The following is a 12,792-nucleotide window of genomic DNA, read 5'->3' on the forward strand; positions in this document are numbered from 1 at the left end:
TGAGCCGACATCCTCAGGTTTGGTCGTAGGTGCTTTATAACCATGGAGCCATCCTCCCTGCTCAGGTCCCAACTCTCAACATTTCCTAGTTGGTGATACATTTCCAGCTTATTTTCACAATGGACTACATATAGTCGAACCATAGCAAGGGCCCTACAAATCCTCAGTTTTCCACTTACCTTTCCACATGCCCAAACACCCTTCCTATTATAATTGAAGTCACTATTATCAGCCATTCGTACAAACACAGCATCTGACTCACACTCCTTTCTATAGCTGTCCTTTCTCCATAGGCTAATAACAAAACATATTTATTTATTTATTTTTTCTCCACCTTTATTAACGTGGGTATTATTTATATTTCGATTGTTATTCCCTTTCCTGGTTTCCGGGCCAACATTCCCCTAAACCCTCCCCCTCCCTTTCTCTATGGGTGTTCCCCTCCCCATCTTCCCCCCATTACCCCCCTCCCCCCAAGAATCACATTCACTGGGGGTTCAGTCTTGGCAGGACCAAGGGCTTCCCCTTCCACTGGTGCCCTTACTAGGCTATTCATTGCTAACTATGAGGTTGGAGCCCAGGGTCAGTCCATGTATAGTCTTTGGGTAGTGGCTTAGTCCCTGGAAGCTCTGGTTGGTTGGCATTGTTGTTCATATGGGGTCTCGAGCCCCTTCAAGCTCTTCCAGTCCTTTCTCTGATTCCTTCAACAGGGGTCCCGTTCTCAGCTCAGTGGTTTGCTGCTGGCATTTGCCTCTGTATTTGCTGTATTCTGGCTGTGTCTCTCAGGAGAGATCTACATCCGGTTCCTGTCAGCCTGCACTTCTTTGCTTCATCCATCTTATCTAGTTTGGTGGCTGTATATGTATGGGCCACATGTGGGGCAGGGTCTGAATGGGTGTTCCTTCTGCCTCTGTTCTACACTTTGCCTCCCTATTCCCTCCCAAGGGTATTCTTGTTCCCCCCCTTTTTTTTATTTATTTTTTTCGGAGCTGGGGACCGAACCCAGGGCCTTGTGCTTGCTAGGCAAGTGCTCTACCACTGAGCTAAACCCCCAACCCCTTGTTCCCCTTTTAAAGAAGGAGCGAAGCATTTGCATTTTGGTCATCCTTGAGTTTCATGTGTTCTGTGGATCTGGGGTAATTCGAGCATTTGGGCTAAAATCCACTTATCAGTGAGTGCATACCATGAGTGTTTTTCTGTGATTGGGTTACCTCACTCAGGATGATATTTTCTAGTTCATTCCATTTGCCTATGAATTTCATAAGGTCATTGTTTTTGATAGCTGAGTAGTATTCCATTGTGTAGATGTACCACATTTTCTGTATCCATTCATCTGTTGAAGGGCATCTGGGTTCTTTCCAGCTTCTGGCTATTATAAATAAGGCTGCTGTGAACATAGTGGAACATGTGTCTTTGTTATATGTTGGGGCATCTTTTGGGTATATGCCTAAGAGAGGTATAGCTGGGTCCTCAGGTAGTTCAATGTCCAATTTTCTGAGGAACCTCCAGACTGATTTGCTGCAGACCACCCAGGGGAGTGTGTCAGCAGAGGGACCAAGGCTTGGATTTCAGGTAGAGAACGGATTCGGCGCGACAGACAGACACAAACTCGAGGTGTGTGCTGCTGCGAAAAGCTTTACTTCTTGGCATAGATTTCAGCAGTTAGAGCAGGTACATCATAATTGGCAATCATCCAGCTCTTATTCATTACCCCACCAAATGTCCCTTGCAAAGAGGAGAGCTAAACATACAGTCTTGGAAACAATTCTCATCCGCAAACAATAGTTAAAAAAAAAACTGCAGTTATACTGCCAGATTTGTGGGCACCAGGCATGCATCCATCATTTATCTTTGTCATAATAAAGTTTAAACACTATATTTATGGCCCCTCAGAATAGTAAGGAAACTGTTGTAACCATAATTAACTCTTGATAAGTTTGTTCAACTTGTTGGAACTTATCCACTATCTTTCTAAAAGAATCAGTACTCTTTTGAATCATGCTAAACAAAACTTTTCCAAAAGGGGGGAAAGCTTTTCTGGAACAGTCATGTTGTTAGTAACTGCAATTAATTTCTCTCCTATTTGCTGGGAACTAATGGCTGCAGCAGTTGAATTCATCGCAGCCGTTGAGTTCATCAGGATCACGATGGTGTGAGACGTTTCCTACTCTGAACTTTCAGTTCCAGAGACATCTAAAGGTTCATGACCATCTTCCCACACTGCTATATTCTTAAAATCAGATATTGCTGACAGGCTTAAAGTTGCTAAAATCACCAAGGCTAGAACACAGAAGGCACCTCCACCGCAAGAATAGACCCTGGTCATCATCTTTATGTAGGGAGACTGCCAGGACCTCCAGGAGGCCAAGCCATTCCAGGCACATGCCTCTGTTCTGGATAGAAATGAAGCACAAGAGCTTCATGTCATACAGACGCTACTGGAGTGAGTGTGGCACTGATTTCCTGAATGGTTGTACCAGTCTGCAATCCCACCAACAATGGAGGAGTGTTCCTCTTTCTCCACATCCTCGCCAGCATTTGCTGTCACCTGAGTTTTTGATCTTAGCCATTCTCACTGGTGTGAGGTGGAATCTCAGGGTTGTTTTTATTTGCATTTCCCTTATGACTAAAGATGTTGAACATTTCTTTAGGTGTTTCTCAGCCATTCGGCATTCCTCAGCTGTGAATTCCTTGTTTAGCTCTGAACCCCATTTTTTAATAGGGTTATTTGTCTCCCTGCGGTCTAACTTCATGAGTTCTTTGTATATTTTGAATATTAGCCCTCTATCAGTTGTAGGATTGGTAAAGATCTTTTCCCAATCTGTTGGTTGCTGTTTTGTCCTAACAACAGTGTCCTTTGCCTTACAGAAGCTTTGCAGTTTTATGAGATCCTATTTGTCGATTCTTGATCTTAGAGCATAAGCCATTGGTGTTTTGTTCAGGAAATTTTCTCCAGTGCCCATGTGTTCGAGATGCTTCCCCACATTTTCTTCTATAAGTTTGAGTGTATCTGATTTGATGTGGAGGTCCTTGATCCACCTGGACTTAAGCTTTGTACAGGGTGATAAGCATGGATCGATCTGCATTCTTCTACATGCTGACCTCCAGTTGAACCAGCATCATTTGCTGAAAATGCTATCTTTTTTCCATTGGATGGTTTTGGCTCCTTTGTCAAAAATCAAGTGACCATACGTGTGTGGGCTCATTTCTGGGTCTTCAATTCTATTCCACTGGTCAATCTGTCTGTCTCTGTACCAATACCATGCAGTTTTTTTTATCACTATTACTCTGTAATACTGCTTGAGTTCAGGGATAGTGATTCCCCCAGACGTCCTTTTATTGTTGAGGATACTTTTAGCTATCCTGGGTTATTTGTTATTCCAGATGAATTTGCAAGTTGTTCTGTCTAACTCTCTGAAGAATTGTATTGGTATTTTGATGGGGATTGCATTGAATCTGCAGATCGCTTTTGGTAAAATGGCCGTTTTTACTATGTTAATCCTGCTAATCCATGAGCATGGGAGATCTTTCCATCTTCTGAGACTTTCTTCAATTTCTTTCTTCAGAGGCTTGAAGTTCTTCTCATACAGATCTTTAACTTGCTTGGTTAAAGTCACACTGAGGTATTTTATATTATTTGGGACTATTATGAAGGGTGTCGTTTCCCTAATTTCTTTCTCCGCTTGTTTCTCTTTTGTGTAGAGGAAGGCTACTGATTTATTTGAGTTAATTTTATACCCAGCCACTTTGCTGAAGGTGTTTATCAGCTTTAGTAGTTCTCTGGTGGAACTTTTGGGATCACTTAAGTATACAATCATATCGTCTGCAAATAGTGATATTTTGACTTCTTCCTTTCCAATCTGTGTCCCTTTTATCTCCTTTTGTTATCAGATTGCTCTGGCTAGGACTTCGAGAATTATATTGAATAAGTAGGGAGAGAGTGGGCAGCCTTGTCTAGTCCCTGATTTTAGTGGAATTGTTCAATTTTCTCTCCATTTAGCTTAATATTAGCTACTGGTTTGCTGTATATGGCTTTTACTATGTTTAGGTATGGGCCGTGAATTCCTATTCTTTCCAGGACTTTTATCATAAAGGGGTGTTGAATTTTGTCAAATGCTTTCTCAGCATCTAATGAAATGATCATGTGGTTTTGTTCTTTCAGTTTGTTTATATAGTGGATTATGTTGATGGTTTTCCATATATTAAACCATCCCTGCATCCCTGGAATGAAGCCTACTTGATCATGATGGATGATGATTTTGATGTGTTCTTGGATTCGGTTTGCAAGAATTTTATTGAGTATCTTTGTGTCGATATTCATAAGGGAAATTGGTCTGAAGTTTCTTGTTGTGTCTTTGTGTGGTTTAGGTATAAGAATAATTGTGGTTTCATAGAAGGAATTCGGTAGAGCTCCATCTGTTTCAATTTTGTGGAATAGTTTGGATAGTATAGGTATGAGGTCCTCTATGAAGGTCTGATAGAATTCTGCACTGAACCCATCTGGACCTGGGCTCTTTTTGGTTGGGAGACTTTTAATGATTGCTTCTATTTCTTTAGAAGTTATGGGGTTATTTAAGTGGTTTATCTGTTCCTGGTTTAACTTCAGTACCTGGTATTTGTCTAGGAAATTGTCCATTTCCTCCTGATTTTCAAGGTTTTTTGAATATAGGCTTGTAGTAGGATCTGATGATTTCTTTAATCTCCTCTGATTCTGTTGTTATGTTTCCCTTTTCATTGTTGGTTTTGTTAATTTGGACATACTCTCTGTGTCCTCTCGTTAGTCTGGATAAGGGTTTATCTATCTTGTTGATTTTTTCAAAGAAACAGCTTTTGGTTCTGTTGATTCTTTGTATAGTCCTTTTTGTTTCTACTTGGTTGATTTCAGCTCTGAGTTTGATTATTTCCTGCCTTCTACTCCTCCTGGGTTTATTTGCTTCTTTTTGTTCTAGAGCTTTTAGATGTGCTGTCAAGCTGCTGATGTGTGCTCTCTCCTGTTTCCTTCTGCAGGCACTCAGAGCTATGTGTTTTCCTCTTAGCACAGCTTTCTTGTGTCCCATAAGTTTGGGTATGTTGTACCTTCATTTTCATTAAATTCTAAGAAGTCTTTAATTTCTTTCTTTATTTCTTCCTTGACCAGGTTATCATTGAGTAGAGCATTGTTCAATTTCCCTGTATATGTGGGCGTTCTTCCCTTATTGTTGTTGAAGACCAGCCCATGGTGGTCTGATAGGACACATGGGATTATTTCTATCTTTCCATTAAATGTTGAGGCCTGTTTTATGACCGATTATATGGTCAATTTTGGAGAAAGTACCATTAGGTGGTGAGAAGAATGTATATTCTTTTGTTTTGGGATAGAATGTTCTATAAATATCTGCTAAGTTCATTTCTTTATTTCTCTTAGTCTGTCTATGTCTCTGTTTAATTTCTGTTTCCATGACCTGTCCATTGATGAGAGTGGGGTGTTGAAATCTCCTACTATTATTGTGTGAGGTGCAATGTGTGTTTTGAGCTTTAGTAAGGTTTCTTTTATGTATGTAGTTGCCCTTGTATTTGGAACATAAATATTTAGAATTGAGAGTTCATCTTGGTGGATTTTTCCTTTGATGAATATGAAGTGTCCTTTCTTATCTTTTTTGATGACTTTTGGTTGAAAAGTGATTTTATTCAGTATTAGAATGGTTACTCCAGCTTCCTTCTTCAGACCATTTGCTTGGAAATTTGTTTTCCAGCCTCTGAGGTAGTGTCTGTCTTTGTCTGTGAGGTGTGTTTCCTGTAGGCAGCAAAATGTTGGGTCTTCATTGCGTATCCAGTTTGTCAAACTGTGTCTTTTTATTGGAGAATTGAGTCTATTGATGTTGAGAGATATTAAGGAATAGTGATTGTTGCTTCCTGTTATATTTGTGTTTGGATGTGAGATTATGTTTGTGCTTGTCTTCTCTTTGTTTTGTTGCAAAACGATTAGTTTCTTTCTTTGTAAGGTGTAGCTTGCCTCCTTGTGTTGGGCTTTACTATTTATTATCCTTTGTAGGGCTGGATTTGTAGAAAGATATTGTGTAAATTTGATTTTGTCATGGAATATCTTGGTTTCTCCATTTATGTTAATTGAGAGCTTTGCTGGATACAGTAACTGGTCTGGCATTTGTGTTCTCTTAGGGTCTGTACGACATCTGTCCAGGATCTTCTGACTTTCATAGTCTCTGGCGAGAAGTCTGGTGTGATTCTGATAAGTCTGTCTTTATATGTTACTTGACCTTTTTCCCTTACTGCTTTTAATATTCTTTATTTTTTGCATTTGGTGTTTTGACTATTATGTGACGGGAGGAGTTTCTTTTCTGGTCCAATCTATTTGGAGTTCTGTAGGCTTCTTGTATGCTTATGGGCATCTCTTTCTTTAGGTTAGGGAAGTTTTCTTCTATGATTTTGTTGAAGGTATTTACTGGTCCTTTGAGTTGGGAGTCTTCACTCTCTTCTATACCTATTATGCTTATGTTTGATATTCTCATTGAGTCCTGGATTTCCTGTATGTTTTGGACCAGTAGCTTTTTCTGCTTTACATTATCTTTGACAGTTGTGTCGATGATTTCTATAGAATCTTCTGCTCCTGAGATTCTGTCTTCTATCTCTTGCATTCTGTTGGTGATGCTTGTATCTACGGCTCCTTGCCTCTTCCTTTGGTTTTCTATATTCAACGTTGTCTCCCTTTGTGCTTTCTTTATTGCTTCTATTTCCATTTTTAATTCCTTCACCTGTTTCATTGTGTTTTCCTGTAATTCTTTCAGGAATTTTTCCATTTCCTCTTTATAGGCTTCTGCTTGTTTATTTGTGTTTTCCTGCATTTCTCTAAGGGATTTCTTTATGTCTTTCTTTAAGTCCTCCATCATCATGATTAAATGTTATTTTAAATCTAGATCTTGCTTTTCTGGTGTGTTTGGATATTCAGTGTTTGCTTTGTTGGGAGAATTGGTCTCCGATAATGCCATGGAGTCTTGGTTTCTGTTGCTTGGATTCCTGTGCTTGTCTCTTGCCATTACCTTTTCTCTGGTGTCACCTTGTTCTGCTATTTCTGACAGTGGTTACGCTGTCCTATATGACTATGTGTCAGGAGTGCTGTAGACCTGTTTTCCTGTTCTCTTTCAGCCAGTTATGGGAACAGAGTGTTCTACTTTCAGGCTTATGGTCATTCCTGTCTACTGGTCTTCAGGTGTTCCTGTGTGTGTGTGCACTGAGTCCACCAGGAAGGTTACTTGGAGAAGAAAAGTTGGTCTTGCCTCTGGTCTCAGGCCTGGAGTTGCTTCTCAGATCTGGGTTTCAGCTCTCCGTGAGGGCAGCAACCAGAAGGGCCTGCCCCACTTTCACTTGGGACTCTGTGCACAGGGGGCCCAGATGGCACTAGGCGTTTTCCTCTAGGCTCAGAAATGTGGGAAGAGAGTAGTCTCCTCTGGCTTCCCAGGCATGTCTGCCCCTCTGAAGTTCTAGCTCTCCCTGCCACGGGATTTGGGTGCAGGGAATTGTTTGACTTTGTCCCTTCAGATCCCAGCAGTGTCTGGACCATAGCCATGAAACAGTTTTAAAAAGCCCCCTTTTTCCTCACATGTTTGAAAAGCAGACCTGATGAGCTTATGGAAAACATCCTTGGTATCTTACTTTCTTTAACCACAACCATATTTCTTTACTTTTATTTTTATGTATAGATGTTTTGCCTGAACTTGTGTTGTTTGTATTATGTGACTATGTGGTGCCAGTGGAGGCCAGAGAGGGCATTGGATCCCAGGCAACCAGAGCCATAGATAGCTGTGAGCTACTGTGTAGGTCTTCTGGAAGAACTTCCAGTACCCTTAAATGTTGAGCCATCTCCCCAGCCCCAACTACAGACATCTTATCAAAATGTCTTTGCTTGAGAATTTGTCTTGAAAGTTTTATGGCATATCATAACCTCAATATAAACTTTCTGTTCATTTTTAGCCCTGAGTTTTAGAGTTGTCAAACAATGAGGGCCCAGGCTACCCGTAGCAACCAAGTTTTTTTTGGAGTGAATATTGGCCCCTGTGTCGCTTTCTAGAGGAAAGTTGTGCTGAGGTTGGGAGAAATCTTTGCATATATCCTGTGACCTTACTGTTTACTTCTAACAGAAATTATCTTTTTTGGATACTTGTGGGTTATCACTAGTTAGATGCTGGTATTGAGAAGACAGGTAGGAATGGTTCTGCATTCTAAACTCTTACATATTAAGGGAGGCAAACAATCTCAAAGGACAAGAAAAATTGACCACATTAAAAGGAGTACCAGGCCTTGGCCAGCCCAGTGTGTTTTGGGCACACAGTGTAACCTTTAAACATTACAACATGATATTGCCATCTCTACAATTCATGTTTTAGAATGGCACAGTCATAGCAACAACAACAACAACAACAACAGCAGCAGCAGCAGCAGCAGCAGCAGCAGCAACAACAACAACAACAACAGCAGCAGCAGCAGCAGCAGCAGCAGCAGCAGCAGCAGCAGCAGCAGGCTACTCTTCAACACCTAGAATCTCCAGTTCCACCTCTCTTCATAATGCTCAAGCTGCACCATTTCTCTTTTTCTCCCACATGACCAACACAGACTCACACATTGCGGTGTTTCCTGCTGCAAGCTGTCCATGCAGCTGCCAGGCTCCTGGGTGACCTCGTCCATCCATGTTCCATGGTCACAATCGGGTTCCTGTGGCTTGCCTGTGTGGTGTTCTGGAGGGCAGGTATGTGGGTGGTGTGGCAGTCTGCAGGACTTTTGTCTGTCTTCCTCCTCTTCTGCTTTGCTGCCTGGATATGATTTTATTTTATTTTTTGTGAGTCCTAGGCATATGACAGCTTTGGCCACCAAGCCAGGCTTCAAACTATGATGAACAAAGACAGCCATCTGCTCTGCCTCTGACGGATATAAGAACACCACCACCACCAAGATGTCTCTTTTTCCTGGCCGTGGGGTGGGGTGAGAGGTTCTGTTCTTTTTTTGGGTGACTTCAAATGGAATTTTAGGGTTCAGTCTTCAGAATATTACTGGAAACAAGAATCTCAGAAGTAGGGGAAATTAATTTGATTTCTGGATCAACTTACCCTCAATTTTGTGGCAGTTCTCCTGAGTACTAGTGTTATAAGAGTTGGCTACCGTGCTTGGCAGATTTACTTGTTAAGCAGTAATCTCTGTTTGTCTTATGATCTTTCTTCCTCCAATATTTATAAACCCTGAATCTGAGATTCAGTTTTATTGAAATCTTTAAACAATAGATATTTTCTCTTTTTAACCTAAGTGCCTAGGGTGGAGGAGATGGCTCTGTGCATAAGGCACTTGCCATTGTAAGTGTAAGGATCTAAGTATGAGTTCCCTGAACTTGTGGAAAAGGCAAGTGTGGTAGTGTACACTTGTAACTCTAGTGTTCCTGTGGAAAGGTGAACGGTGAAGACAGAATACTCTGGAGCTGTTGAGCTAGCTAACCTGGAAACAAGGTAGAAGGTGAATATCTGAAGTCGTTCTTTGACTCTCTCTCTCTCTCTCTCTCTCTCTCTCTCTCTCTCTCACACACACACACAGAGATAGATAGATAGATAGATAGATAGATAGATAGATAGATAGATAGAGAGTGAGTTGGTGGGGACAGTGAGATAGCTAAGTGGGTAAAGGTGCTTACTGACAAGCTTGATGACTTACAAGTTCAGTCCCAGGAATCCATGTGATAAGAGAGAATTGACTTCCCCTCAAAAGTCCTCTGACACGTGCCCCCTCCCCTTCTATATGGGTGTTCCCCTCCCCATCCTGTCAGCCTGCACTTCTTTGCTTCATCCATCTTGTCTAATTGGGTGGCTGTATATGTATGGGCCACATGTGGGGCAGGCAGCAGACAGTATTCTTAATCACTGGAATTCTCTCTCCAGCCCCTACACGTTGCTCTTTAAAAAAAAAATACTGACTAAGGTAATGCCCAACTTTGTCTGAACATATTGAAATAGTAGTTCTCAAGGTCTTTAGGCATGGCATGTCAAGAGTTAGGCAGTTAAAGTCTCTACTTTTAGGAAACACCAAAAAAGGGAAGCAAAATTAGACTCTAGTGTTGTCACTGGAGATCAGCTTGTTCTCAGGTTGACAATAAACGAAGGCACTGTGTGCTGGCTCACACAGCAGAGGATGGGTCAATATCACAGTCTTAGAAGCACGGAAACTGCAGGAAAGTCTCCTTAACAAGTTTCCCAAACCTTATGTGTTAGAAAATGCGTGTAATTTGAGGCAGGAGCATTGTCACAAAGTCATCCTGAAGTAGACAGGCCAGTCTGCTTACCTGTCTCACCCCTTGCCTCCCTCAAAAAAATATTATTTGGTACTAATCAGTTAAACTATTCATATTTTTAGGCAAAAATTGATAATCTAGAAAATATGTGTGCTGTGGTGTGGATTTAGGTTTGAAAAAGAGACATCATCTAAAAAGGCAGGGTATTTGATTGCACTAGGCTGTTTATGGGAATAGAAATAGATTGGGTGGGTAAGAGTTTAGAAGAATTTTAAGACTATCAGGGTTCAAAATGGACACAAACCCTATGAGTATCAGAAATATGCAAAGCCACTCTATGAATGTAAAGACTGTAGAAACGGCTTGAGTTTTCCCCTTCTGAGGCACATGAAAACCCAAACTGAAGTCCCTCCGATGCCATGAGAAAATTCACAGAGGAGAAAACCGTATGAACGTAAGCAGTGCGGAAAATCCTTCATCTTGTACAGACACCTGCAAAGACATGAACGAGTTCACAGCGGACAGAAGCCTTATGATTGTAAACAATGTGGTAAAGCCTTTTATGTTCACATTGTTCTTCAGTATCATGAAAGGATCCACAGTGGAGAGAAACCCTATGATTGTAAGCACTGTGGGAAAGCCTTCACTCATTCCAATTACTTGAGATGCCATGAAAGGATTCACAGTGAAGAAAAGCCCTATATATGTGAACAATGTGGTAAATATAAAGCCTTTATTACTTACAATTCCTTTCATCACCATGAAAGAACTCATAATGGAGAGAGACCCTATGTATGTAAGCCATGTGGTAAAGCCTTCAGAACACAGAATTCTCTTTATCACCATCAAAGAACTCACACTGGAGAGAAACCTTATGCATGCAAACTGTGTGGAAAAAGCTTCATGTTGTGCAGATCCTTACAGAGACATGAACAAATTCATAGTAGGGAGAAGTCCTGTGAATGTAAGCATTGTGGGAAACTCTTTTCATGCTCTGGTGAGGTTCAAAGGCATGAACAAACTTATACTGGAATAAAAACTTATGTGTGTAAACAATGTGGGAAAACTTTCTCTAAAAACAGTTACCTTCAGTACCACGAAAAGATTCATAATGGAGAGAAACCTTGTGTGTGTAAGCAATGTGGAAAAGTATTTATTTTTTACAGTTCTCTTCAGCACCATGAAAGAACTCACAATGGAGAGAAACCTTACGTATGTAAGCCATTTGGGCAAGCCTTCACCTTTTCCAGTTCCCTTCAACGTCATGCAAGGATTCACAATGGCGAGAAATGTATGTAGGCAGTGTGGGAAAGGTTTTCCTTCTATGAATCAGGTTCAGAGATATGAGCAAACACATACTACAGTTAAAGCTTTTGTGTGTAGTCAGTGTGGTAAAGCCTTTACTCTCCACAGTTCCCTTCGGGACCATGAGAGGGTTCATAGTGGAGAGAAACCATATGTATGCAAGCAATGTGGCAAGGCCTTTACTTACCACAGTTCACTTTGGTACCACGAAAAGATTCACAGGGGAGAGAAACCGTGTAGATGCGAGCAATGTGGGAAATCCTTCTTGCAGTGCAGTTCCTTGCAAAGACATGAACAAATTCACCCTGTACAAAAGAAGTGTGACTCTGTGAGCTAGAGAAGCCCTACAATGATGTGAACAGCTTAGATGTTAATTTGGTCAGAGTATGGAAACTCATAGAAATCCATAACATAAAGACTCTGCCTATTAGGTTTCAGAAAGGAATGGGTTATCTATCAGGGACTAGACCAGACTTCTGCTCACGTCCTAAGAATTTGTGTGAGGTTGAATTAAAGGACATATTTTATTGGACCAAGGAAATTTGAATTCAGTGTGTCATGGTCATTGCTCATCACTCTTACCTGGGCTTGCAGAGAGACGGGGGAAGGGGGGAGAGAGAGAGAGAGAGAGAGAGAGAGAGAGAGAGAGAGAGAGAGAGAGAAACAGAGAGACAGAGACAGACAGAGACAGATAGAGACAGAGATGAAAAATGTACAGTTTGTGGAGAAAACCATGTAAGCAGGGTTACTGTTGCAGAAACGGAATTCATGGTGGTGGAGGGCACAGTCATTGTTAAAAAGATTAGCATAATTAAGAATAAACCATGAATTTTACATTGGGACAATAGGAAGGATATATGGAGGACACACTGACTCATTGAAAACTCCAAATTGTAAATATAGGAGGTTATGTGAAAAGAGAGACTGAAGTGAAGCATTTTTCCTGGTTCAACCACCAAGACACACAGGCTGTTATAGTTCTGCTAGAAGCGGGCCAGCCCACATGTTAAGCTAGCAGCAGAATGTGAAATAATCCTTCATATAGTGTTTTGCATGTATGTAAAATGCAAGTCCTTAGTTGTGGAGGCTTGTTTAAGGTCCACTAAACCCAGCTGATACGCATTACAGTTTGATTCTTTACAAGGAAGGTGATGTATAGCACATTCAAATGACCCAAAATGAGGCCTCATTATTGTTGCTGGGAAGCTGTGACCATGAGCCCTGAG

At 41.1% G+C, this 12,792-nt stretch overlaps 1 protein-coding gene across 1 annotated transcript; it reads left to right on the plus strand.

Annotated features, from left to right (window-relative positions):
* Positions 1–10,244: 10,244 nt before the first annotated feature.
* LOC134479623 (zinc finger protein 14-like) lies at positions 10,245–12,130 on the plus strand. Its single transcript, XM_063264385.1, has 2 exons — positions 10,245–10,250; positions 10,697–12,130. The coding sequence occupies exons 1-2, from the start codon at positions 10,245–10,247 to the stop codon at positions 11,558–11,560; spliced, it is 870 nt and encodes a 289-aa protein (XP_063120455.1). The 3' UTR covers positions 11,561–12,130.
* The last annotated feature ends 662 nt before the right edge of the window (positions 12,131–12,792 follow it).

Source organism: Rattus norvegicus, chromosome 7 (genome assembly GCF_036323735.1).
Source record: "Rattus norvegicus strain BN/NHsdMcwi chromosome 7, GRCr8, whole genome shotgun sequence".
In the NCBI taxonomy this organism is placed as follows: Eukaryota; Metazoa; Chordata; class Mammalia; order Rodentia; family Muridae; genus Rattus; species Rattus norvegicus.